A 27,853-nucleotide genomic window follows, 5' to 3' on the forward strand; every position below is an offset into this window, starting at 1 on the left:
GAAAGTCCCAGTCAGATACACAGGACTGGTCACCAATCTGCTATAGCCTAGTGCCAGAAACCTTCATCCACTTGGTTCTCTGATACGGCAGCCTGGCATAGACGCCAGAAGGTAATAACTAAATGACAGTTAATCCATTGAAAGGGCATCCTGTCCAGTGTAGGGGAGGCTGGTCACTGGCCATCTCGGGATGGTGTAATTCAACCCAGGTAAAATATACTTCTCTCTCCCTTCCCATTAGCTCAGCATTGATTCCCCTTCACTGTGTTGACCTGGGCTAATAGAGCCTGGACTGGTCCAGCCTGCATGGTGGGGCCCCAACCACTGGGTGCCTTGATGATGGCTCTCAGTTACAGAGGCAGTTGTGCTCACATGCCTCTCTTACCATCCTCCTGCTGAGAATGTCAGCATACTGTACAGACAGTAACTCTATTATTTTCAACTCTTGGGGGAAACAAACCTAGAAACTGGGGTAGAGGTCAGTGACGTGCCCTTCTCAAGATTACTTGTGAGTGTAGAACAGCGTCGTCATAATCCAAACTCCAGCTCCTGGGTGCTGGCCACAGGCCAAGCCCTAAGCCAGCCATCCAGAGGTCAGGGCTGAGGGGCAGAGTGGGACAGATGAAGCACTTTGTTTATGGAGTCTAGTGGTGGGACCGTCTTGCTGTTAACCTGCCAGAGTCCAGGAGGAGAGCGAGATTGCTAGGCTGTGAATGCCTGTGTCCTTGGCCTCCAGTTCAGAGCCTGGGGATGGAGGCCTAGGTATCAGCTGATACTGCGTCACAGATGCAGTCGGTTCAGTCAAGTGGTTCCTCAGAACCTTAGAAAGGCAGGGAATAAAGGACCACACTATATTGCCTGCTGTTCCCAAGGAGAGGCAGTGCAGGGAAATGCTGGAGCATACACTGGGAGGCTGTCTGCCCTCTTCACTTGGGAGGTTGGCATTGCTTCCCAAGGAGAGAGCTCTTGTCACAGACACTCTTCCCTCCCCAGCTCACGTTTTCCACACTCCTCCTACCTCTGGCAGCACCAGACTGTCTGAAAGCCCATTCCTCTTCAGCAAAGTCACAGTCAATTGTGTGCCTGCCCCCACCCTCTAGGAAGTCAGAAAGCATTCCCACTCATGGCTTCCATACACATGCATGCTCACAGGCTGGAGCATACCGGAATGCCCCTCCCATATTGACACGGGGCTGGCAGGTGCCCAGATGTACACATGCAGCCTTGCCCTTTTTCTGGTCCTTATAAATGCTGGACTCTGGACGAATGGCCAAGCCCAGTCCTAACCCCTTGCCCCCCCCCCAACTTTGATGTGTGGGGGCACCATTTCCCTGGGTGCCTAAAGATGGATTTCTCCTTCCCCTCTGAGACGCAGCACCAGCGCCCAGTAAAAAAGAGCAGAGACTTTTCCCTGGAGCCTACGGGAACAGAGCTCTCCTCCTTCGTCAGTGGTCAGGCGGCTACCCTGGAGGCTGATGTGGTCAGCAGTGTTGCTGTCATCAATGCCTTCATTGTGGAGAGCCCACTGTTATCAGGAACTCCAAACCAGTTAATAAGAGTGGAAAAGTGGACGAGACAGCACAGGAAGCCTTGTCATAAGCTCACCTCAACAGTATACAGCAATCAACAATACGCATTTGTCCAGAGAGAAAGAGTCATTTAGTGAGACCGATCCTGCTGTTTCTATCCAGGGAATGTGCCTAGAAAGTCTGTGCATCAGTGGTGCAGCTCTGCTGTCCACTGGTGCCCCTTTCACTGTGAGCATCTGGCCACCCTGAGTCCAACTTTAGTCTTTAAAGAGCTGTTTGTTTGTCTGTTTTCATATGACCCTAAGCTCTAACTTCATCTCAACATCTCTAGGCTCAACCAGATCTGTTTCCACACTAGGGAAAAACTGGCCATGCTAGGCTTATTGGCAGACAGCATGTTAGTGTGAGACCTGTGGAGGGGTTCTCATTTTTACTCTGAATGTCCCCATATTACATGCTGACCTTGGAAACCAGCCCCCATGTGGGCTGCAATGTGGTGTACTTCTCAGTGCATGCAAAGAGTCACCATACCTGTATGGACAAAGAACTTTCTTGAGGAAGACTCTCTTGGGGCAGTGGAGTATGATTTTCTGGTCTTTGGGTCCCAGAAAAATCAAACCAGAGGCCTGGCTGGAATGGGTTGGGATATGGCCCCCAGTGTTCCCCACTCCTGGTGTTCTTCCCCTTGTGTAGCTCTCACTCCTGTGCTGAGTCTGGGTGGCCTGTGTGGACTGGAGAAATCAAGAGTGATGGGATGTCACTTCCAAGACCAGGTGATAAAGGCTGTGGAAAAAAAAAAAAAAAGGGGCTGTGGCATCTGTCTCTGGCATTCCGCCCCCCCCCCCCCCCCCCCCCCCCCCCCGATGGCTTGCGTTGGTGGAAGCTGGCCCGTGGTGTTGAGGATTCCCTGTGGAGAGCCCTGTATTGTAAGGACCTGCTGGTGGGCACATTGCTGGGAAGCAGTTCTAGCCCATTCGGGCCTGACATGACAGCAGCCCCACTCCCAATATTTTGGAGGCAATGTTCCAAGAAACCGTGAGCCAGAACCACCCAGCTAAGCTGCTCCTGGATTCTCGACTCTCAGAAACTGCATGACATGATAATCGTTTTTAAGCCTCTGTATTTTTGGGTCATTTGTTATGTAGCAGTAGATGACCAGCACACACAGAGCATTAGCCCCTCCAGACTGAAGGGGTCATCCACAGGCTCTCTGCTTCTGAGCAGTGGCAGGCCTCCTCTCTGCTGCAGTCCTCCCCTTGCATCCACCTCCTCCCATTTCCTTCCCTTTGTTTTTGTCTTACCTTAGAGTGCTTAAAAACAACATTAGCCTGAGCTGGAGTGAGCAGCAGGACACCCCCCCAGCGATTGCCTTGGACATTAGCCTGAGCTACATCTGTAAGGTGAGTCAGACAGCAGTTTGATGCAGTAGGTACCATGAAGCACCCACAGTGTGCTCAGCACCACCGTGCAGGCACCATGCTGGCTGCTGGGACCAATGCTGCAGAAAGCGCATGGTCCCACGACTGGGCCTGCCACCTGAGTACCCTGTGCGGGGCGTGACTCTGGGTCTTGTGTTTGGTTTTCTCAGCTGCTGCCTAGCCCCTCCTGCCCTGCCTGGCCTCCTCCTAGGAGGCCATCCCTGCCCTAGCACTCTCTCCACTCTCCAGTTCCTGGCACTGTGTGCCCTCACCCAGCCAGTGGCCTACACTGATGGGGACCTCTTGGGCCTGATTGAGTTGCTGTGCCAAGCTGGCCTAGATGTGGAGCTCCGCCTGCTGCCCAAGACCGATCTTCAGCAGCTTCTGCTCCTGCTCCTTCAGAACATCCAGGAGTGGCCAGGGAAGGTAACCATGCCTCCGGATCCCCATCCCCTGCAGCCAAAGCCCAAGCCGCCTCATGTGGCCTTGTCACTAGGGACTAAAGTTGCAACTCAAGTCACTAAATGGGAATAGCAGGCTTGGAGGTGAGCAGGATGCCAAGGAAACTTCCCTTTCACCCTGGCCTCCGTGACCCCCCCCCTTCTCCTTACTCTAAGTGGACTGGTGGAGAAGTCAGGGTGGAAGGCCGCCCTCTTGCAACCCACCTTGATACCTGCTGTCCTCACAGCTCCAGCAGCTCTGCTGCACCCTGAGCAAGGTGTCATGTCACCACCACAACCTGCTGGCACTCGTGCAGTTCTTCTTGGACGTGACCTCTCGAAGCAGGTGGGTGCTCCTCCACCTCTGCCTCCTCCCTCTGACACTCATCCCTTCCCCTGGGACAGGGTGGGCTGTGGGGATCCAGAATCCTCCCCTTGAGTCCCAACAAACCTCCCCCTCCTGCCCAATCTCTAAAACCCAGGAGAAAGAACTAAAAATACAACTCACTAATGAGTTCATTACTAAAGGAAAAAAGCCTAATTTTCTTAACATAGTCTTATTAGCAAAACAATTGCCTTATACAATTAGCTTCTGCCTGCATCGCCGCCGCCCCCCCACCCCTGTTCCCACCCCTCCCCACCCCCACCTGCTGCTCCCACTCCTTGGTAGAGGGTTCCTTCTTGTCCTTCAGACCTCCGCAGCATTATGTCCCCTCATCAATCCTCCCCTGTCCCCGCTCCCAAACTCTCAACATTCTGCTTTATTTTCTGCACAGCATGGCTTTCTGCCAGAAGTTTTCTTACTGTTTGTTCCTTATTTATGGTGCCTGTTCTCCACATTACCTCCAGTATGGAGTCATGGCCATATCCTCCGGCATCTAGAACAGCGCCTGACACACTGTCAGCACTCTGTAAATTCTTTTTGATTGAATGAACAAGGTGAACAAACAGCCCACTGGGAGATGAGACCCTTGCTCTGGACCTGCCCCCACCCAGTCTCTCCTTTCCTCCTTCCTTCCCCCACTGTAGGCCACAGCCATAGGGAAGTCCTTGTCCTCTCTGGAGCAGATCACTCCTTATCTCTCCTCTCCTCCCATCTGGAATGAGGGCCCTCCCCACCCTTCCAACCAGGCCTGTTCTGGGGCCTTTCAAGTAACCCTCCCCTGGGGCCATTCCCCTGCAACTCCCTCCCCAGGAGCAGCTTCTGGAAGCCGGCTAGGCATTCCATTCAGACACATATCCCCAGGGCCCTGCTGGGTGCAATCATCCTGAGCTCAGCTTCAGTCCTGAGAAGGAGAGTTCAGTCCCTTTCTGTGAATCTGGTTGAAAGAGAGGAGGCCTCTCCACAGTCCTTAAAGGGAACTTGTTGCTCTATACTTGAAAGAACTGGGCTTCTAGAAGCTCTGTCTGAGAACTTTAAGCATGAGCACCAGAGTAGTACCTTGGCGGGCACCATCTACATTAAGCCCAGATGCATGGGACTTCTTTCCAAATGATATAAAGAAGCTGACCTCTGTCTCCAGGCTCCCTGTTCAACCCCAAACAGCTAGCCCACTGTGTTGCAGAGTCAGAAATTGTCATCTGAGAGGTCTCTCCCACCCCAGCCCATCATGCCTGTTCATCCTAAATCCTGTCCATTCTGATTTCCAAATCCCAAATTCTTGTTTGTGATTGCCTGTCCATGTCAGTTCCATAAAAACAGGCACCTGTTTGGGTCTCAGCCACCTCTGTCCCACCTGCTCCTGCTTTCATGTCATGTCTCTCACCTGGATGGACGCTGGCAGTGGCAATCTGTCCCCTCCTCCCTCAAAGTCTGTCCATTCTGTGGATACATGGGATTATTGTATCTCTGCCTTACCTGGAATAGCCAAGTCCAAATGCTTCCAGGGCAATGGTGTCCAGCCCGTTTCCTGTTTGCTCCCAATAGGCCACATTATTTGTACTTGTTTTTCTTTCTTTCTTCGTTTCTTTTTTTTAAGTACCCTCCTTCCCTAATGGGCTTAAATTTAACCCACAACCCTGAAGTTAAAAGTTGCATACTCTACCAACTGAGCCAACAAGGCGCCCGTTTTTCTCATTCATGTGTACACATACATGCACACACACATATATGTATATACTACATACACATGTATGTGTGCTTTTACGTACATACACGTGTATGATGAACATTCTTTTTCTTAGCTGTATAGTGTCCCCTAGTCTACACACAGCTCCCTAATCTGGATAGTCATGCAGGGCACCAGCTTTGTACATCTGTGCAAATGTTTCTAGAGGATAAACTCTTTGAAGTGAGACTGCAGACCTAAGGTATATACATTTGAAATTTGGCTTCCAAAAAAACTGTATCAATTAATAATACCATCAGTGGACATGAAAATGTCTGTTTCTCTGCTAGTATTCTGTTTTGTTTTGAAATTTTAGTCAATTTGCTGAGAAATGTCATCCTGTCGTTCTGATTTTTTTTTTTAAAGATTTACTAATTTATTCATGACAGAGAGAGAGAGAGAGAGGCAGAGACACAGGCAGAGGGAGAAGCAGGCTCCATGCAGGGAGCCCGACGTGGGACTCGATCCTGGGTCTCCAGGATCACGCCCTGGCTGAAGGCGATGCTAAACCGCTGAGCCACCCAGGTTGCCCCTGTCGTTCTGATTTTTATTCCTCTGATTGCCAGCGAAATTGAGAATCCTTTCATGTTTATTGGCCTTTTTTGTTTCTCTTTTTGTAAACTATATCTTGATGCCTCTTGCCCACTTTTCTGTGGAGCAATTAATCTTATTACTTTAGTAATAATTGCTTATATATGTTTCAGCACTCTATTTTCTTCTAAGTCTTTTTTTTAATATTCTTTTTTTAATTTTTTTTTTTATTCATTTATGATAGTCACAGAGAGAGAGAGAGAGAGGCAGAGACACAGGCAGAGGGAGAAGCAGGCTCCATGCACCGGGAGCCCGATGTGGGACTCGATCCGGGGTCTCCAGGATCGCGCCCTGGGCCAAAGGCAGGCGCCAAACCACTGCGCCACCCAGGGATCCCTTCTTCTAAGTCTATACATCTTTTTGTTGTTGTTGTTACATCACACTTTTTAAACTTTTGTACATGATATCTTTTGGCAAACTAAGGTTTTGGGTTTTTTATAATTTTATTTTAGAATAGATTTAGCTTGACAGAAAAGTTATATGGATGGTATAGAGAGCTGATTCTAATTGAATCTATCTTGAAAAGAAAAGCCTTCCCTACCCGAGATCATAAAAATATTAACTTTGTTACTATTGGTTCTTAATCCTATCTGGAATCTGTTTTCAAAGATAAGAGGTTGGGATCTAATTTGATTTTTTCCACCTCTGAAGAGCCAATGAGGCCAACACCAACTTTCTTTTTTGTCTTCATAATCCACCTTTCCCAGCCGATTTGAGACTACCTTCATCATATCCTAAATTTATGAGGATGTTCATCTGTTAATTGAATCAAATTGATTTCAGGGATCTGTGTCATTTATGGGGATGTCTTTGTAGCTCCAGGGCCTTTGCTAAGTGTTCCTTCAATGCCAGGAGTGAATATAATAGGACAGCCTCACCTCACTTTCAAACAGATGCATCAACTACGGTGATTAATTCCTGCCACAAGCTTTGCTAAGAAAGAAGGATGGGGGGCACCTAGGTGGCTCAGTGGTTGAGCATCTGCCTTCAGCTCGGGGCGTGATCCCAGGAGCCTGCTTCTCCCTCTGCCTGTGTCTCTGTCACTCTGTCTCTCTTATGAATAAATAAAGAAAAAGAAAGAAAAGAAAAGAAAAAAAAAGAAAGAAAGAAAAGAGAAGGAAGGAAGGAAGGAAGGAAGGAAGGAAGGAGGAAGGATGGGTATTATCTATTTATTTATATTAGATAAAGCATTCAAATAGAACAAAATTCAAAAGGCACCCAGGAGCACCTATTGAAAATGTACCCCTACTGTAGCCACCTAGGCTGCCTCCATGTCTCATTTATGCTTCCCTGCATGTTCTCTCCGCCCTGCTTTTCACTTCAGGGTATGTTTTGGCAGTCATTCCAAATTGGATCAGAAAGAGCTTCTAATTCTTCTTTACAGCTTCACTGTATTCACTGTGGTCTTTAGCTAGCCACCCCCCCCCCCCCCCCCCCCGCCCCACCGCCTGCTCCCTGTGGTAGCAACGTTGGAGGAGCTTGCTGGCAGCCTTGTTAGGCCCTCATGGTGGCTGCCCCACTGGGCTCAGTGCCCAGACTGACCCCAGGAAGGAGGGCGTATTGTACATTCTGTCACATTCTTAGTCTACTGACTGGTTAAGCACAAAGCGAGAACTTCCACCAAGATTTGTGTGATGTGCACGTGTGCGTGGGCGCACACACACACACACACACCCTGCTCCCAACCTTGTTGACCAAGACTTCAGGGATGCACTGTAAATTTAAGGCATAGTTGAGCTCAACTATGAGAAATGAAAGTAAATACTAGAGCAAACCATTTGAAATAGGGCCAATAGGAAGACTTTCCCTTGGAAGAGAGTCTGTTTTGGGAGTCGGCCCCTCTGGGGTAACTCCAGGGGCCTGTGGGAAGGATTTGCCCTTCAGGCTTCTGTGCAGGGTCTCCAGCAAGTGTTGTAAGTCTCTGCAGCCACTCCGAGGAACCCTTTTAGTGGGAGGGTGGAGGCTCAGGGCTGCTTTCACTCTGCTGCAGGCTGATGTTTGCAGGCCCCAGGCCCCACCTCCTTCACCACCCGCGAATGTTTATTAAATGTCCCGCGTATGCTGTTCAACTGTGGCATCCAGAATAGAGGAGAAGATGAAACCGGCTTGAGCAGGCTGCCAGATCAGCCAGGTTCTGACCAGCAAGGAGGCAGCTGGCTGCTCACGTACAAGTGCAGGAGCCCTGGGAGAAAGTGGCCTTCAGAGTCTTCAGGTCTTTGTACACTGGGGATAAGAGCCAGGACACATGCGACACATGCGGGCGCCCCATAGCTATCCCCATGTTCCTTCGTTCCTTCATGTACCCAAGCCGCTGGGGTGAGGCTGCTCCCTCCCCTCAGGAAGGGGCCAGGGCCTGCACCTTCCTCGTAGGGTGTCCTGTCCCCACCCTTGCATCACCTCCACCCCACCCCCGCCTCAGTACAGGCCCTAGACCAGTTCATTCTCCCTCAGCCTGTCTATCCTTGACTCCTTGCTCCACCATAACTCCCTCCCCGTGCGCCACCACACGTATCCTGTCCCTCCTGGGCCCCTGACCCCTCTGGCTGACCAGGGCTCATTCAGAACTGCTGGCCAACTTCCTTGGGGCCCTCAGCAGATTCCAGACATCACCACACTTCCTGCTACTAATATCATTCCCCTCTCTGTCTCTCTCTGTGTCTTTCATGAATGAATAAATAAATTTTTAAAAATCTTTAAAAAAAACGGGGGGGGGGGGGGAGGGTGTGGATCCTGGGGTGGCTCAGCGGTTTGGCGCCTGCCTTTGGCCCAGGGCGTGATCCTGGAGACCTGAGATCAAGTCCCACATAGGGCTCCCAGCATGGAGCCTGTGTCTGCCCCTCTCTCTCTCTCTCTCTCTCTCTCTCTCTCTCTCCCTACCCCCCCTTCTGTGTGTGTGTGTGTGTGTCTTTCATGAATGAATGAATAAATCTCTTTAAAATCTCTACTCTAGCAAACAGCATTGCCCCTTGTTTCTCTACACATAACCTAGTTGACCCACGACTCACCACCTTCCTTCTTGCTCACCTGACCTCCCATATCAGGCACCAACAGTCCTGCCCCCTCCAGACCTATAGTCATCCCTTTTTCCTGTGCCTTTCATTTTTTATTCTCTAATTCTTCCTCAGCAAATACATGCACTCGTGCATCTCCTACCTTAGAGGAGCAGTTCTGCTGCCACCCTCACCCCTACAGCTTCTACTACATCTCCCTACCCTCCCTTACTTCATTCACCCAGAATAGGCACTCTGAACCCTGCCCACCCTGACACAGAATGAATTCTTCAGAGCTCAGAGTGTCATAGGGAATTCTCACATAAGAAAACAAGACATTTCAGGCGCTGGGGGTGGACAAGGCCAGAACATTCTAGAAGGAGGCAGCCAAGGTCCCCCAACTCTTAGAATTTTAGAAGGTCTCAAAATCCGGAGGAATTAGAGGCAGGATGAAGGTCATGTCTAGGGGCAGAGGGGCCATGCTGGAACCAAGAAGGCAGCAAAGAAAAACTGGGTCACGATAAAGCCAGGAGTGTGAAGGATTGTGGCTGAAGAGGATTTGGCTCACCTTTATGAGTGGGCATGCATGTAGGGGGTGATAGGAATGACCTAAAGACCCAAGAGTATTGGGATGCCTGGGTGGCTAGCGTTTGTGTGTCTGTCTTTGGCTCAGGACATGATCCTAGGGTCCTGGGATCAAGTCCCACATTGTGCTCTCCACAGGGAGCCTGCTTCTCCCTCTATGTCTCTGCCTCTCTCTCTTGTCTCTCATGAATAAATATTTATATAAAAAGAAAAAAAAAAGCCAGGAGTAGAGGAGATGCACCTCATCTGGTACTCTAGCCAAACTGCCTTATCACTAATGACCTAATGACCCTTTCTCAGGAACAAGCTTATTGTTTTCTTCCTTGGCTTCACAGTATCATTCCCCAGACTCTGCTTCTTCGGTCTATCCTTCTCAGCTGCCATTATCTAATTCCTTCCTCCACTGCTCCTCAAGCCTTGGTTTGCGGGGAGATTCTGCCCCAGTGCCCCTCCTTTAGTCACACCACACACTACTTTGCTATCAGGCTGGGCACTGTGGTGCTCTGTTCATAGGCCTGGCTTTGGGTCTCTGGCACCCCTTCCCCAGCTGCTGAGTGTCGCCTTGCCAGCCCACCCCAGGAATTGCCTTGCAGAACATGGTTACCTTATCTGAGGCAAGGTGCCTTTCTTGGGAGAAGCCCAACGCCTGCCCCTCTGCCTCAGTCCAGGATGTCTCTGAAGGACATTGCCAGCTCCAGAGGTCCTTGTGGGGTTAGCCAAGGGCTTGGCTGTGACTGTGTATTCCAGCCTGGCTTTCTCCTTTGGTTCAAACCTGCTTCCTTCATCCCCACAGGAAGTCATCCCAAGAGCACCTGTCTCCTCTTCTCCTGCCATAAATTCCCTTCATGCTCACCTCCACCTCAGATTCCACTTCCTGGGGGCACTGGATTTGAGACCCCACCTCCTCTATATCCATGGCTGCAACTCCAAGCACATGCCAGGGGCTCCCAAGTTGATACCTTTGGCCAGACTTTCCTGCTAAGCACCAAATCTGCATGGACAAGTATTTCAGGTTTAGCATGTCACCAGCTTCTCCTGTCTTCTGTGGCTCCATGACCATGTCAGCACGTGCCCACTCCCTAAAGCCTGGAAGTATGGGGTCACCCCTTGTCCCCTTCAGCTCCTCCTCCCCAACAACAGCCACCTCTCCCATCACCCTCACACAGTTCCAGATCTTACCACAGCACCCCTGGATTGCTACCTCCTTCCAAACTGTCCACCATCTGACCCATGTTTGCACTGTCCGGCAGTGTGGCCTCCCTTGAGATGCAGAGCCAGCCACATCACTACTTTGCTTCATTAAAATCCCTCAGGCATCTGTCCTCAGGATGAAATTCAAACAGCGGCAATACTAGGACCCTTGTATCCTATTTCAAAATCATATTTTTTTTAAAGATTTATTTATTTATCATAGACAGAGAGAAAGAGAGAGAGAGAGAGGTAGAGACACAGGAGGAGGGAGGAGCAGGCTCCATGCCGGGAGCCCGACTTGGGACTCGATCCCGGGACTCCAGGATCGCGCCCTGGGCCAAAGGCAGGCACTAAACCACTGAGCCACCCAGGGATCCCCTCAAAACCGTATTTTATCCCCTGCCCAGCGTCCCAGGCAGCCTCCCATGCTCTAGCCACCTCAACTCATGATTTGTCTTGGAGCCTTTCAGCATCAATTCTGTCTTCCCTTATTCCTCTCCTCCTCTTTGCTTGGTTAGCACTTCCTCACCCTCAAGACTAGGCTCAGACCAAGGTATCTCTCCAGAAATGCCTGCTTCACAGGTCCTGACTGTCAGCACTTTTGCTGACCCACTGGGATGTGAGCATCTTGAGGGAGGAGCTGGGACTTTGCCCTCTGGGCCCTTGGAGCCTGATAGGGAGACGGGACTCGAGGGAATGCCAGTGGAGCGGTTGTTTCTGGAGGGCAGATCTCAAAAGGCACAGAGTTGGTTTTTAGTAGCCAATTCCAAAGAGAGAGATGGCTCGGGCAGACGCGGAGATGGTGTGGTACCACTTTGCACACTGCAAACCAACCCAGTAAGGAAAAAGTGGGAAATGTCTAAAGGCTACAGGGGCTGCACCAAAAGCTCAGGCATGATCTCGGACTTCAAAAGATGTGGAAGATGGAGAGTGGGACGCAAAAACAGCAGATGGACAAAGAACATGGACCAGTAATGCTGCCGGTGGAGAATACTAAGTCCCACAGAACGGGCTTCTACCTAGTTGTTTTCCAGGCAAGGAGTGCTGTTTGGTGCTGGCAGTGATATATTGACACTGATGAAGAGAGAACGACACTACATAATTCCTATTTTGCTTCTTTTCTCTGACAAGGAGCATAATTTTTCATCTGGACTCCACTATTGATCAAAGGGAATTGAAGCCTAAGACAGCACGGGAGGAGACCGTGTGTCTGCATCCAGCTGTGTGGAATGGGTTTAAGTCCCCTGTGGTACAAGGACATTCCACATCAATCCTTTGAGAGGAGCAGATGGGGTCCCCTGAGTCCACGGAGACCTTGGGAGGTAGGGAGGGACTGTCCAGAAGGAGCATGGCGGGCTCAAGGCACCCCCCCGCCCCATCATTCCCCAGGGATGGTTTGTGAGCACATACACAGAGAAGGAAGCTCTGCTTTCTAGGATTCCTAAGAATAAATCATACCAGACTAGTCTCATTTATGTTTTGACAGACCAACCAGAATAGTACTCTTGAGAGGACTGTCTGGGTTCTTGTAAGGCACTTGGTAGAGTCTACTGTCGTATCCTGAGGACAACGAGATGGGCTGAGCAATGCTGAAGTAGCTAGGCTCTTCACAAGGTGCTGCTGGCCATCAGAGTGCTGTCCTGGAGGGTAGGCCCCTAGGGCCCCCACGGTCTTGTCTTCCCTGACAGGTCGGTAGGGACAGACCCCATGTCTCAGATGAGGCCATTAATGGAACAATAGTCAGACTCCTGCATGACATGAATACAACTGACAGGGAATGGAAGATCCCAGAAGATCTCAACAAACTATAATGACATTCTGAGAGGAAAAGTGAGACCCAGCTACGCAATTAACAACAAGATCTTGGAAATGGGATGTGACAGCAAGACATGTGAGAAAGACTTTGGGCTCAATCTGTGGTCTGTGTAGCATCACAGGGCAGCCAGGAAAAGCAGCATCCAGGCCAGCTCTGAGCACCTCACTGATGTTAACATTGACAACCCCCCAGGGTCTTCGGAGGACCCAAACTACAGTGGAAAAAAGATTCTGAGAGAAAAAAGTGTGGCTGTTGCACCTGAAGAAGAGTTAGTTGTGGAAAATATGGCCACTTCCCTCAGGTATGTGGAGGGCCTAATTAAATGGACAAATATGCAGACATTAGATGGGGTGACTTTGTTTTTAATTAAGTTCTGTGCCCAAAATGGGGCTTCAACTTATGACTTTTGACCCTGAAATTCAGTCTCATGCTCTACCAACTGAGCCAGTCAGGCACTGCCTAGGTGGAATGACTTTTTAAGATGTGTTCTAAGCCTAAAGTTCTGTGGATTTCATCATGATACCAAAAAGAAAGAGGGAAGTAGAATGATAAAGAGGATGGGAGTTAGGTTGTAATTGTCCGTATGAACTTTGTTTAATAAATAATAGTAACTTTTTAATTTATATATATGCAGGAAAGGACACATCAGAGGTGACTAAAACCACTTCCCCGACTTTCATCCCATAGCTTTGTTTTACCTGTTTTTGAACATGTATATGTACAGTGTTCTCTCTTGTGTTTGGCTTTCTCAGCATAGTGTCAACACTTTGTGGGACTCATCCATGCAGAACTGAGCTGTTGTATTTGGATCCTTCATGTTGGCATGTAGTGGTCTTCCGTAAGAATCTGTGGTTGTATCTTCCTGTCTGCACTATGCATGCCCACATTCATGAGCACCCCAAGGTGTGTGTGGATGCCTGGGCAGACTCCCAAGGAGGTTGCCCTGACCTCTAAGCTGGGCCCTGGTCCTTCCTGCCTGGGTAGTATATGCTCCTACATTAAGATAGACTCCAAGTGAAGGCCTGAGGGGGTGGGAGGGGAAGTGGCATGAGAGGTGGCTGTGGTGCCAGAGAGACAATGTGGACAGCCCTGGAGAAGCAAGCCAGGCAGATGCCCTGCAGCAGGGTGTTGGGCAGCATTTCCACAGCGGAACAGGCCACCGTTGTTGCTTCCTGAGCTGCCCTAGAGACATGGAAAAGGCAGCTCACGCCTTTGGCCAGATGCCTGATGGCCTTTTAGGGTAGTTCAGCCTTGGCAGGGCCTGGTTGCCTTCTGAACAAGTGAAGGGCGGGGGACAGCAGAGAGGGCTGCATTGACCAGTGTTGTTGTCCCAACAATCTAGAGGCCCACACTGGTTAGTGCCTTTGCTTTCCTCCGAGTCCCTGCACGCGCCGGGTGCCTGGCTGGGCTGCCCCTTGCAGGAGCTAGAGGGAAGGCTGGAGGCTGGGAAGCAGTGTGCCTGCATTCCACTTCCCAGCTCTGCTATGGATTTGGAAAAGTCATTTCCAGATTTCGCTGTGCCTTAGGCTCCTCTGAGTGCTAATCCAGTGTCCTGATCTTACGGAGGCCCATGGTGGGGGAGCAGAGGAGGGGGGCAGAGCTGAGGCAGAGGCCTGGCCTGGTGTGAGCAGAGAGCTGGAGCTTGTTTCCTTATATGACAGTGGCTGGGATGGCTCCAGTGGCTTCTGCATCCTCCTTTGTCCGTCTGGTTTGAGTTCCGGGGAGGCCTTGCCGGGTGGGGTCAGGCAGCTTCTAGGAAAGGAAGAACCCCTAGCCAATCTCTGCTGAGCCCAAGGGCTCCTTTGCTTGCTCCCTGCACAGTTTGGGTGTTATTTAGGGTGAGTCTTTGTGTTTTCTCCTCCGTAGAGTACGTTCTCAGCCTAAAATGAAAAAGTGGTCCCCTCCCCTGCCCCTGTGTCCCAGTGGGAACTGAGAGCACGGGAGACTGTTTAAAAGGCAGGGGCCATCAGAACGAAAGGCAGTGAGCAGGCGGGGACAGCGAGGGGGGACATGCCACCCTCAGATGTGGGTTCCTTTTCATCCATTCACCCGGAGCTTTTTATGGTGCTTTTCTTCTTTTCTGGACAGCAGCCCTGTCCTGACCCACCCAGCCTGCTTCTTCCCTTCTGGAACCACCCCGGCTCTGCTCTGCTGGCCTGCCAGCACCCCCACCCCCAGGTTGGCCCCTCCCCGCCCTCTGCAGGGTAAAGTTGCTCCCACACAGGCCTGGGTTTGGGATTAATGAAGCCCAGATGCAGGACTTTTGACTCTGGCTAGAGTTAGCTTTGGAGGAGCAGCACAGAGGGGCCGTTTACCTCCCACTGTGTTCCCGGCCCAGCTGCTGCTGGGGCTCACAGGGAACAGCTGGAGAGCAGGTCCTGGCTGCCAATAAGGTGGAAGCCATGCAGGGTATGTGGTGTGGCCAGGGCTCCGGGAGAAAATGGAGGGTGGGGCTCTGGGTGAAGGGCCAGGTCTGCGCTCACAGGAGTCTGGTGTGGAGGATGATGAAGGACTCCTATTTTCTATCCCATGGGGCTAAACCACACTGCCTCTCCACAGTCTCAGAAGGTCAGGTGGGAACACAAAGTTCTCCGCAGAAAGGGTTCAAGGCTAAAGGGAGACAGTGTCAGGGAGGGCCCCAGGCTGGTTAATGTCAGCTTCCTGATCAGGAATGGATGGCTGGTGCCTCTCTGAGCTGCCAGATAAAATATAAACAGTGCAGGGGGGAAACTTATGCTAAGAAAATTATTCTTTGTTTATCAATAAGAAATTCAAAGTTAAGGGCGGCTGTATGGCTCAGTCAGTGAAGCGTCTGCCTTTGCCTCAGGTTATGATCTCAGGGTCCTGGGATCGAGCCCTGTGTCAGACTCTGTGTTCAGCAGGGAGTCTGCTTCTCCCTCTGCACCTCCCCACCCCCAGCTCAGGCTTGTTCGCATGGGCTCTCTTCTCTGAAATAAATTTTTTAAAAATCTTTTTTAAATGTTTAAAAAAAATTAATTCAAGTTGAATTAGGCATCCTATATTTTTACTGGCTAAATCTGGCAATCCTGTCTCCCCCAACACCCGAATTTCTTCTTTAAGTAATAGTTTTATTGAACTGCAACATACAAACAGAACAGAACCCAGACCACAGGTGGATGGCTCAGTGGATTGCCACAAGTGGAATCCATGTGAAACCAACACTCAGGTCAAGAAATAAAACATAAGCAGAACCTGCCCACCCCACCCCCAACCATCACCACTGCTCAGGTTTCCAACAGCTGCTATTTGGCCGTTTTTGTACTTTATATGAATTAAATCATGCACATGTATTCTTTTGTATCTGGCTTCTTTCACATGACACTGTGAAGATCATCCAGGCCTTTTGAATGTAGTTTTAGCTCACTGTCATTATGAGTAGGATCAAGTTGTATGGATAGAGCCCAGTCTGTAGATGCATTCTGATGGTGTATTATAAGTGCACTTCCACCTTTGTATGTGTATGCGTACCTAGGAGTAGCATTGCTAGGTCACAGGGTGAGCACGTGTTCATCTTTAGTTGATCTTGCTAAGCAGTTTCTTAAAGTGAATGTACAGTTGAAATTCCCACCTACTGTGTGTGAGCATCTCTGCTGCCCTGCACCTTTACCAGCACTATGCATTTCCCCGTCTTTGATGTCCTTTCTCGTGTATGGTGTTACTGCCTGTTTTTTTTTTTTTTCTTTTCTTAAGATTTTATTTATTTATTCATGAAAGAGACAGAGAGGCAAAGACATAGGCAGAGGGAGAAGCAGGGTCCCTGTGGGGAGCCCGATGTGGGACTCCATCCCAGGCCCCCGGGATCACAACCTGAGCCAAAGTCACTCAACCACTGAGCTGCCCAGGTGCCGCTTTTTTCTCTTTTTATTCAAGAGCCTATTGCTTTGTTGATCTCTCTTTCTCAACCAAGTGCTAAGAAAATCAGCAAGGCCCCTGGTTGAGGTACTAGCCTGCCCAGCCCCACAGGAGCTTTGAGGAGCCGCTCCTACCTCAGTTCCTCATCACCCACGAGCCTCCCTCGTGAGGCCTGGGCGGCAGCAGTCTCTGCCCTAAGAAAGCTGCCGTGGAGACTGGACCACCTAGCCCAGAAGTTGACAGGCTGGATCCTGCCTCCCCAGAATACTTGCTTAACATTTCCCAGTGCTTCCAGTAACAGGCTGTCTGGGATGTCTAGTCTTTCAGTTCCTTATGGTGTCATTCCAGGGATATGGGTGAGAGCAGCCGTGGGTCCCTCTGGCAGGGGTGTTACCTGAGGGCATTCTCCTCTAAGGAGAAGATTCCAGCCCAAGTGACTTCCTCATGCTCCTTGTTTCCTCAAGCTTCAGAACCTGTCCTTTGCTTCTTCTGATGGTGGCTCTCTGCAGGAACTATGGACTGTGACCACATCAAGGTCCATGCCAGAGGCTGACATCTGCTGCCCATGGAGGGGCCACCATGTGTTGATGTGCAAGAGAGATGTGACTCTCTTGGTGGAGACAAGCTGTGGCAGGGAGCATGGGCAGAGGAGGGGCCGTCGACCCCTCTTCCCATCACCCCCTCCAGCCTCCTCAGCCACCGCGCCCCAAGCCTCATCCTGGCCCACTCTGATGGGCCAGGCATGGCTCATATCCCCACCCTAGGTGAGCAGGTTCGCCAAAGGAAAGTTGATGCTATGTGAAGGAAAAAGAAAAAAAAATTTAGCCCCACTTTCCACTACCCCACTTTGGCTGAAAGATTCTAAGGCTACAAAGGACAGAAAAGGCAAAGGTCTATGCAAATGCCGTTGAAGGTTCCTTATCTCTGTATATCCACAGATAAGTGTAGATATTGAGAGAGAAGGATCAACTAGGAAGGAAAACACTACTTCACCAGCCTCTGAAATTACTAGTAACTTTACTTTTTTTCCTTTTGCTTGTTTTTTAATTTTCTCATCACATTTTATTGCTTCTAAAATAAACAATAAACGCTATAAACCAAAAGAGCCAGGCAGAGTACTCTGGTCAGCACAGCTTTCCCATGTTCACTGCTCAGAGTGTATCCTGCCCCCACGTGGACTTCTAGCCCACCCTCTGTGAGAGTGTCCCACCCCTCAGTTCCTCTAACTCCTTCCTTCACAGGCAGCTTCGAAGCCAGCTCAGCCTCGTGATCATTGCCCAGATGCTGGACCAGCAAGAGATGCTCCCTCTCTGGGAAGAGAAGGCCCAGGTGAGTCTTTGCCTCAGCTGGGCAGTAGCCATTGGGCCCTGGAAGCCTGTGGGTGAGCAGAGGTCTCTCCCCTGAGGCCTGCCTACTCCTGCGACTTTTCCCAGAGGTTGGGAGCCTCAGGCCAGGAGAGTCAAATTGAGTTTGAACTTTTCACTCATATTCCTGCATTCAACACTTACCGTTTTGTAAGCTTTCTGTGTGCTAGGCACTGAGGATAGAGCAGTGAGCTGGGAGCATGTGTTACTTTTGTGTTCTTAGTTGTGGTAAAATATGCATGACATAAAATTTACCATTTTAACGTGTTTTTTGGTTTGGGTTTTTTTTTTTTTTTTTTTACTATTATGACAATTTTAAGTGTAGAATTCAACCATTTTGAAGTGTACAATTCAGCGGCACTAAGGACATTGACGATGCTATGCGGCCATCACCACCATCTATCTCCAGAATCTTTTTTCATCCTCCCAAATAAAAACTCCATACCCATTAAACACCAATTCCCATTCCCTCCTTCCATTACTTTTTATAGGAGGAAAAACCAGTGGAAGTGAAGACAAACACTATGCACTTAGAACTACTCCGAGTGCCTCTCCTTTTCCAGTGTTAGGCATTCTTGGGGCAGCAAGAAAAGTAGAGCTTTGTCTTCTTTCCCCATTCCTCTTCCCCCCAGAAAGCTCTGACCACAGCCTCCGCAGATCAAGGCCCTAGGGGCAGTGTGGGTCCCGGCCAGCCCAAGAATGGGTGGCAGAGAAGCTGAGCATGTTCTCTCCCTTCCCCCTAGGATCCCAGAGTAGTTGCTGGGTACAACTGAACCTTCTGGCTCAGCAACACGAGAGGGGCAAGGCAGTCCCTGTGAAGGGCTGTGTGTTTCCATTCTAGAGGTGTACTGGGCAAGCCTGTGTAACCCCTTGCCCAGAGTGCTGAGAGAATGTTCCAGCACATCCCAGGGCAGGCTGGACAATATAGCTGAGTCTGCAATGATGTGATTGTAGGGCGGGTGCTCAGAAAGCTGACTGGTTGTGTTGGCTTTTCAGAGTGGGCTCGGCCTGGCTTTTGCCCTGGCTGCCCTCTTTACCATAAATACTTTCTCCCTAGGACTTAGCATGGCTGGGGCTTCTTGTCATTCCAGTTCCTGCTAAAATGTTGAATTTTAGAGGCCTTTCCTGATCACCCAATCCAAAGTTCCCTGATACCATCACCCTGTTTTAAATTATTTATATTTATCTCCTGATATTTTCTTATTTATTTGGTCAGAGTTTGTGTTCATACACACACACACACACACACACACACACACAGCAGCAGCAGCATCTTGAGTACAGAGACTAAATGCTTTCTACTCACCACTGCCTGTTGGCATCTAGCACAGTGCCTGGCACACAGGAACTCAGCATATGCTTGTGGAGTGAATGAGCCTGAGGTTGAGTTCCTGGAGTGTACAAGAGGAAGGTCCCTTTCCCCAGAGACCTGGGGAGGTGTGGGGGAGGGAGTGGCCTGCACTGGGGTCACTTCACACAGGTGAAAGCCTGACGACAGAGCATCTCTGAAGGAGGAGAGACCAAACAGTGTCTTGGGGATGCCAAGCAGTTAGGAGTGGGGACAGGCAGAGATGCAATAAACAGACAAGATCACAGGGCCCCAGAGAGCTGTGGATGGCAGATGGGGGTCGCCGAGCCCCAAGGAGCATGGTGTCAGCAGAGCAGGGGGGAAAGGCCAGAGCATCAAGATCAGCATTTCTCCAGCTATGGGTGAAGGGTAGAGATCGCCACCCACCTGCAGGGTTTCGCAGTGACCAAAAGGTGGCTCAAGCATCAGGGTCAAATGAAGGCTTGGACTTTGTTTTGATGGTTTTTTTATTGCCTAGAGCCAGTACATGGGAGAGTGAGGGGAACATAATGGAGACCAGAGAGTCAGGAGGGGAAGTGCTATGGAGGAAGAGCTGGGTTGTCTGGGCCTGGTGGGCCCTTTACGGGAGGCAGTGAACAGGGTTCCTCAAAGTGGGGATGTCTCCCTGGGGGAGAGCTGGCCTAGGAGCCCCCAGCTGCTCCCCAGAGCCTGCCAGGGCCAAGCCAGGCCCACCTCTGCCCAGCTCCGGGGCTTTCCAACCATACTAGTCACCCACATTCCCACCATGCACCCATCTATTCAGGAGACCCTAGCTAATCACTGCCTGTGTGCCAGGCTCTGTGCCAGGCTTCGCACCAGGAACCAACCTCAGAACAGAGGGTGTGAGCCAGGTGGGCCAAGGGCGCAGTGACTAACTCTGCCTGAGGGCAGTGAAGTGGCTTCCAGAGAAGGTGTCCCGAGCCGGTCTCAGAGGCTGAGTCAGTCAGTGCTAGTGTTGCAGAGGAGTCTGCAGGCAGGCATTGCAGGCTGTGCACAGCTGCACCAGCCTCCTGGCAGCTCTAGGAGGGGAAGGACCAGCTGAGGCCTGCCTGCAACCCTCCCTGCGTATTTCCCCCATCTCCATTGCAGGCCTGGGGCTGCTGTGTGGCACCTCCTAAGTCTGCGGGCTGCAGGCACTCCCCTTTCCAGTCTGGCCTGTCAGACAGATCCTCCCCTTCAAAGGGCCACCTTGGCCCCCCGAGCCGCCCCTGGCAAACCCCATAACGCCCCTTTTCCCAACTTCTCCCCGTGGCCCACCTGTGCCACCTGTTGTTCTTGGCCCTCCTTGTGGGCCAGCCTCACACCTTCTGAACACAGCTCTGTGCCCTGACCCCCCTTCCTTTCCATCATCACATCCCTGCCAAAATGGTGGAAGCCAACACTCTGCATAGTACAACACTCTACACCATGTCCCAGATGCTAGTCTCAGAGCTTACCTCTCATAGCAGCCCCAGACAGTAAGGACTGTTACCATGAGACGTTTTTCACAGATGGGAACACTGAGCCAGGTGCAGCTAGGAAACTCCACAGGGTCATACAGTGGGAAAGCTGTGGAGCTAGGATTTGAATCCAGAGTTCTTGTTCTTGACCACCGCAACATACTGTCTCCGCTTTTCCAGCCCCTTCCTTGGCTTTCATTATGGTGACAGCCCAGACTACATCTGCCACTTTATGCTGAAGCTACCCTGCTTTATCCTAAGTAGCAGAGGGACAAGAGCTGTCCCTTCTACTTCCTTTGTTGATGTATAAGTGCTTGATAAACCTTATCAATTAATTGACTATGAAGGGGAGTCCAAGGGTTGAGAATTGACTCCTGTCCAGGTAGTCTGTGGTGACTACCTGGACAGAGGCCTTTCAGGGCACCACTAGGTACCCCTGGATGGCTTGGCTCTCTGTCTTAGGATACAGTCTAAAGCCCTAGGAACAGGAGCTGAAGAATTAGAATTTGAGGGATGAGACTTCTGTAGATGGTCAGGATGCAATACCCCAAGGCTTGCATTTTCCAGAAGAGCCTTGGGATCAGGCTGCTTCCTGTTGTCCTTGGGAATCCTGGAAATATCCCAGAAAGAGCAGAGTTTTTGGCTTCATGCACCAGTGTGCTTCATACCCTGCTCAGGGCACTGAAGAGAGCCCTGAACAGAACTCAGTCCCTCCCTTGTGAAACTCGTGGTCCCGGGAGGGGCGGCAGGGAACAGACACAGGCACCAAGAAAAAAGTAAATATTTGCCATACCAGATGGATATACGGGCTCTGGAGAAAAATGAAGCCAGATAAAGAGGAGAGGGAATGTTGGGAGATGGGGACATTTGTGCACAGAAGTGAAGAAGTAAGGCAGGTTTCCCTGGGAAGAGCCTTCCACACAGGGAACAGCAAAGGGCAAAGGCCCTGGGGCGGGCAGAGTTCTCTTAGGTTAGAGGAAAAACAGAAGCCACTGCAGCTGGAGCAGAGGACCAAGGATGGAGTAGTAGAAGTTGAGGTCAGACAGGTAAGTGGGGATTCGATCCGTCAGCATCTCCAGGCTATGGTAAGGGCTTTGACTTTTATGCTAAAGAGGAGAGCCATTGGAAGGTTTTGATAAAAGAAACAATCTGACTTATAAAATATTTTTAAATTATTCTGGCTGCTATGTTGAGCATAGGCGGTTGCAATAATCCTGGAGACAGTGGCGTAGGTGGTGAGAGGTGGTCCAACTCTGGGTGTATTTGCCAAGTCCAGCCAGTGGGACAGGAGATGTAAGAGAAGGGAGACGAGGAGGGCTCCAGGGTCTACGCAGCTGGCAGCATGAAGAAGCCCTTTACCAAGATAGGCAAGACACAGGTGGAACAGGTTTGGAGACAAATTGGGAGTTTGCTTCTTATCCCAGGCCACCTCTTGCAACACAGCAAACCTCTTTTGTCAAGCCATGACTTTCAGTTTGGAGTTTGGAAGACATGAGCTTTAAATGGCCGAAACGGAGGAGGACAAGGGTCTGCATTTCCTGGGGAGAGGCTGGCTGCAGCCCTGCCCTGCATGCCTTCACTGAATGGGTGCTTATGAAACACATACCACATGCCAGGGGCTGTGCTCGACTCGGGACGCTGCAGTGAACAAAACTGCCCTCCTGGGCCTTACATGCTAGTGAAGGAGAGGGGACAGATGATAAACATAACGAACAAGGAAATTACAGAACATGTTAAGAGGTGGTAAATGGGGTAAAAACAAAAGTAGTTCGGGGCAAGAGGAATGGCAGGTGTGGGTGGCAGGGTAGACAGGGGGCTGGGGCTAGAAAGAGAACAGGGACAGCTGTGCATGTCTGGTCAGAAGGCCTGGTCGGGATGCAGGCCCTAGGGAGCAGCAAGGCTGCCTGTGCCTCACAGACCCTTAAGATCCTGGCCTTCTCCACTGGGCAGATAGAAGCACGCGGGGTCTGAGCACTGGAGTGACTGGCCGTGTGGACAGCTGCCCAGCTGGAATTTGCCTACCTCCTCCTGCCCACCCAGCAGACAAGACCAGTGGAGGCCTGCCTTCTTGGGTGATCGGTGATCATTTGCCTCTTGCCTGGAGGTGTCTCTCCTAATGGGCTGATTGTTTGCAGAGACAGCTCCCAGCAGTGGGGGTGAGGTGGGGAGGTGCAATGTCAGGCCCTGGCCCCACTGGGACGCATGGTCCAAATAAGCCCTTATCCAGGCTTACCAGGGGTGTGGCTTACCAGAACTGGAAACAAAAGAGAGCAAGCAATCAGAAGGCGGCAGCTTGCTGCGCTGAGCAGGGTGAAGCACTTTTCGAGGAGAGGAGAAAGATTGGAGCTAGCAAGCGAGCTGAGCCGCTGATCTGCTGTTGTGTACTCTGCCCAGCCCCGCCCAGGGCTCCTGTAGCTGGGAGGGTCTAGCTGGGGGAGGCTGCCTGCCTGAGGATGGCTTCTGGGGGCGTGGGCTGCAGTCTGGCCCCTGTGCTTGGACAGCTGTGATCCCCAAGCAGGCAGGGCTGTTTTGGAAACCCTCCCCAGCTTTGCAAGACCTGAGTGAGATGGCATAGCTCAGATTTTGGTAAAGTTCCAGATGGTGCCTCTCTTCGCCTAGAACCTTCTCTCTCTCCCTGCCTCCTCCTCTCCCTTCCTAAAGGGATCAGACACTAGGCCAAGAAGCCCTGGCCCCCTTCCAGGAGCCAAGGCCCTAGGCCTGTCTCCTAAGTCTTCAGCCCAGCTGCTCTTGTGGGCTGTCTAAGCCTGTGGCCTGCTGAGATGCTGAGCAGGTGTCTGCAAGTGAGTCAGGGAGAGGAAGCCAGGTGTGTCGGGCAAGGCTGGGCTCGAGCAGGGAGCAGGACTGGGGGCTCCGGCCTAAGCCCTTTTGGCCACACTGCACCTGCTACGTCTAAAAAGATAGTGCCTCTGTGAATTACACTGGCTCAGTTTCTTCATTCTGCATCCCCCTTTCCCAGGTTGCAGGTGGCCCAGAGGGGCCAGGGCCCAGAAACTGCCTGCCTCTGTCCTGACCACAAGTAAGCTCCAGGGCAGCTGGTGGTCCATGTTGGGTCCATGTTGGGCCCAGGCTGCCCAAACCAGGTGCAGCCACTAGGCCAGGAGTGGCTCACTGCAGCCACCTGGGCTTATGCCAGAGCTGTTTCAGGGAGGGGTGGGAGCACTCCCATTTGTTCAGAGGGTAAGCAATTTACATGGGGAGGGGTGGGGCAGTTAGCAGATTAAGTGACATATCAACCAAATGCAGTGTGTGGACCTCTGGGAATCCTCATCCCAACAACACAACTGGTAAGGATATTTTTGAGACAATCAAAGAAAACAGAACATAGTGTTAGATTGCATAAGGAATTCTTGATAGTTTTGGGTGGGAGAATGATGCAGTGACCATGCTGGGGAAAGAAATCCTTATCCTTTTTGGTGAAAAGCTCTTTATGGGTAAAATGATACAATGTTTGGATTTGCTTTAAAATCCCCTGCAAGCAAAAGGGCGGGGGCGGAGAGATGGGGGCAGGCAGACTGATGTGGAGCATGGAGCCAGTGCAGCCATCTCGAGAAGGGGGCAGGGGGCGGGTGGTACAGAGCCTCTGCTCCTCCCTAAGCCTCTCCAAGCCCACAGCAGGTTCAGTGAAGAGAGGCACCAGAGCAGCAGCTCAGGGTGGGAAGAGTCTGGCGCTCTCCACTGGCCTTGGTTCTTTCAGGCCTGAGTGCTTACCCCAGAGAAGTGGATCAAACCCCCAACCTATGGAGATCTTAGTTCACTCCTTTCAAGGAAGACTCAGCCTGTGCCAGACATCACGTGCACGTGTGACTCTCCTCTCTTGGAGGACAACAGGTGATTGTCTCCATCTTACAGATAGGACACTCAGGCTCCAAGAAGCCATACAGCATGCCAGTGAGAGGTGGAGCCAGGTCATGGAAGCTGGTGGTCTGGCTCCAGAGCCCAGGCTCTGACCTGCTGGTGCTGACTGAGTCCCCAAGTGTCCCAAGCACCCTCTGTGTGACAGCCTCTCTTCTCCTCCCCAGCTGTCTTCACTCAGCCAGCTCCTGACCCTCATGAAGCCATCGTCCCTCAGGCAGTATCTGGGCTCTGAGACCTTGCCACCCTGCCGGGAGCAACAGCCAAAAGCCAATGCGGAACTAGACCACAAGGTGAGCACCTCGTGCCTGCCCTCCTCAACCAGGGTATGGCACCACCAGGTGGCCAGGAAGGCAGGGCCATCCACACTGCACAACCTGTATGTAGGGCCTTATTGCTGCCAGGCTTCCTGAAAGCCTAGGGCCTTAAAATTCCAGCAAGCTGCCTCCCTCTGGTGAGAGGAGGTGCTCACCATCTCCGCATAGCCTGTAATTAGTACCCTCGCTTGCACCCCTCTCACAGGTGGAGTGGGGCGCTGTGTGCACAGGCATGCATGTCCCAGCCCCTTAACCCCCTGGCCTGCCCCTGGGTTTTGCTGCATCTTCTATAGTCCAGTAGGGATGTGTTAGCATGGGGTGCTCCATTAGTCTTAGGTTAGAGAGGATGTGGGAGCTGAAATGCTGGTGAGGGAAGTGGAGCTGGGCGTCTCCTACTGCGCCACTAAGGCTGAGTCCTTGGCCTTTCCCAGGTTCTTCCTTTTTTTTTTTTTTTTTAAGATTTTATTTATTGGGATCCCTGGGTGGCGCAGCGGTTTGGCGCCTGCCTTTGGCCCAGGGCGCGATCCTGGAGACTCGGGATCGAGTCCCACGTCGGGCTCCCGGTGCATGGAGCCTGCTTCTCCCTCTGCCTGTGTCTCTGCCTCTCTCTCTCTCTCTGTCTCTTATGAATAAATAAATAAAAATCTTAAAAAAAAAAAAAGATTTTATTTATTTATTCATGAGAGAGGGGTGGGGAGAGATAGAGAGGCAGAGACACAGGCAGAGGGAGAAGCAGGCTCCATGCAGGGAGCCCGACGTGGTACTCGATCCCAGGTCTCCAGGACCACAACCTGGGCTGAAGGCAGCACTAAACCACTGAGCCACCCAGGCTGCCCTCCCAGGTTCAACCAGGGGCCGTGGTATGGGAGCATAGGGGGCTTCAAAGTGGGATCCCCAAGCCTGGCTCTGGGAGGTGGGGAGGGTGGGGTTGTGTGGATCTCTATGAGCTCCCCTATCCCCGGGGCCTCAAGGACGAGGAATGGAGATAAAGATCTTTCTAATTTAAGAAAGTAGTAATTCCAAAAGCTCACTTGGAGGTTGGATGTTGACGATCCAGAAGTCCACCCTTTGGGCATTCGCTCTGCAAATCAGATAAATGAATTAATTTACTTAATGAACACAAATGAACCATTAAGAAGATATGATAATCCCAGGTGTATGCTCCTCTCCTGGAACATGGAGGTAAGGTTATCTTTGAGTCTGTGCTTAATATTAGTGCATTTATGAGCCTGCCGCCTGCCTCCCAGGAGAGCATGAGCTGTGTGCACGCCCCGTTCTCATCTCCCAACGATTTCCTGGGAAATGAGCTGTTTGTGGCAAATGTGTTTGGATGTTCCAGGGCCTTGCAAAAGCAGTGGGGTCAGCTCATGGGTGGGAAGGGTCTGTCTAAGCAGGACACAAGCAGGCAGGCCCCAGGCAAGGCTGAGGGAAGAAAAAAGAAGAGAGAAAGCAGGGGAATGGTAGCAGAAAAGAGGCCTATATCTGATCTACCCAGTTAAGAGTGTGCACTTCACACACTTTGGAGGCCACTCCTGTGACCTCACTCAGCACAGCTGTGACCACCAGGATGGAGGCTTCCACTTGGCTCCTTGCTTTTTGGAGCCCATCTGGTAGCAAATGTCTCTTTAGCAACCAGGGAAGGGAGTAAGTGGCCTGAGGGCGTCCTTTATATTGAGCACTGTTCTCCTGTGTGTAAAGGAAGCCTTTGCCCCTGGTCAGCTATGATAATGGAAGTGCCCTGTGTGTCTCAGCAGGGTGTCCCCAAAAGCAGGGGTATTGGCCCAGCCCAGGGCAGTGAAGGGGGCATCTTGAGGCCAAGGCAGTCCTCCAAGGCCTTTGCTGTAGCTCCAGCCCCCCTAGGACTGAGGGATGCCTGACAGGGAGGTAGCCAGGAGCAGGGGAGGGGAAGGAGCACTGGCCTGGAAGGGGAGGAGGCGAGGCTGGTGCAGTGGAGGGGGCCCTGCACAGAAATGGGAAGCGTTCTGTCCCCCTGGGGTGCTGATCAGGTGGGGCAGGTGCAGGGCTCCCACAGCCCAGCCCTGCCCTGCTCCCACCTTGGCCAACTGACTCCTCATTAGGCCCCAGCATGTTTCATCTTCAAAGATGATCAGGCTACTCACCAGCCAGAAAGAGCAGCGGCGTCACCCGCCCAGTTTTACAGGGAGTGGTGGTCTGGGCCTGGGCTGAGCCTTTCATCCCTAGTGCTCACAGAGTCTTTGTCTTCCTTCTCCTTCTCTCCAGGGGTAGTGGGGAAACTAAGGCCAGAGCGAGCTTGGCCTGAGGCAACCCAGCCTGCAGGGGACATAGGGCTTTCCCAGCCCTGGGGGCTGCCGGGCTGAGCCCCATCCCCCAGGCCCTACTCACCCTGTCTGGGAGATTTCCTGTGAGAGGCTGGGTGACAGCCCTCCTCCAGCCCTGTAGATAAACACTTCTGCCAGGCTCCCCTCCCCCTGCTCTCCCCATCTTCTTTGCCCCAGGGCGGGTGTGTGTGTGTGTGTGTGTGTGTGTGTGTGTGTGTGTGATGCATAGCCCAATCTCCTCCCTCTTAGGAAGCTCCCAGCCTTCTTCCCCTCCCTGGCCTGCCCTCCCTTGGGGTTGGGCAAGTGAGCTGCTGCCTGGTGCCCAGGGCCTGCCTGTCTCTCCTCACTGATCCTGTGGCTTTGCAGTTGACCCTTGACGGGTGGGTCTCCTCAGTTAAACTATGGGCACAGCGGGGCGGGGGGGGGGGGGGGGCTCTCCACAGCCACCATATATTTGTCACTGGATGAGTGAATGAATGAATGCAATTTGAGTTCCTCTTTTCCTCTCTGAACTCTCTTCTTCCACCCCATCTGGCCGTCCACTCTCCTACCTCATTTCCAGAGACCTCTCCCACTGCTTGCCCTCTAACGGGCCTCTACCCGTCAGCCCCCTTGTCTTTTAAAGTCCTTGTTTCATTAAGTCCACAAGGGTTTATAGCCTGCACGTCTTG

At 51.5% G+C, this 27,853-nt stretch overlaps 1 protein-coding gene across 11 annotated transcripts in view; it reads left to right on the plus strand.

Annotated features, from left to right (window-relative positions):
• The window catches only part of FAM178B (family with sequence similarity 178 member B), a 107,162-nt gene that overhangs the window by 65,655 nt on the left and 13,654 nt on the right, over nt 1-27,853 (plus strand). For 5 of the 11 annotated variants that reach the window (XM_077915159.1, XM_077915161.1, XM_077915160.1 and 2 more), the window contains 5 exons: nt 2,836-2,929; nt 3,197-3,373; nt 3,636-3,733; nt 17,783-17,870; nt 24,733-24,858. In XM_077915159.1, coding sequence (XP_077771285.1) covers nt 2,836-2,929; nt 3,197-3,373; nt 3,636-3,733; nt 17,783-17,870; nt 24,733-24,858 — 583 coding nt within the window. Of the gene's footprint in view, nt 1-2,835; nt 2,930-3,196; nt 3,374-3,635; nt 3,734-14,376; nt 14,507-17,782; nt 17,871-21,438; nt 21,739-22,944; nt 23,046-23,862; nt 23,998-24,342; nt 24,542-24,732; nt 24,859-27,853 lie in introns of those variants that run through there. The other 6 variants (XM_077915165.1, XM_077915166.1, XM_077915164.1 and 3 more) reach the window with 6 other exon arrangements.

The sequence above is a fragment of the Canis aureus genome, chromosome 11, assembly GCF_053574225.1.
Source record: "Canis aureus isolate CA01 chromosome 11, VMU_Caureus_v.1.0, whole genome shotgun sequence".
In the NCBI taxonomy this organism is placed as follows: domain Eukaryota; kingdom Metazoa; phylum Chordata; class Mammalia; order Carnivora; family Canidae; genus Canis; species Canis aureus.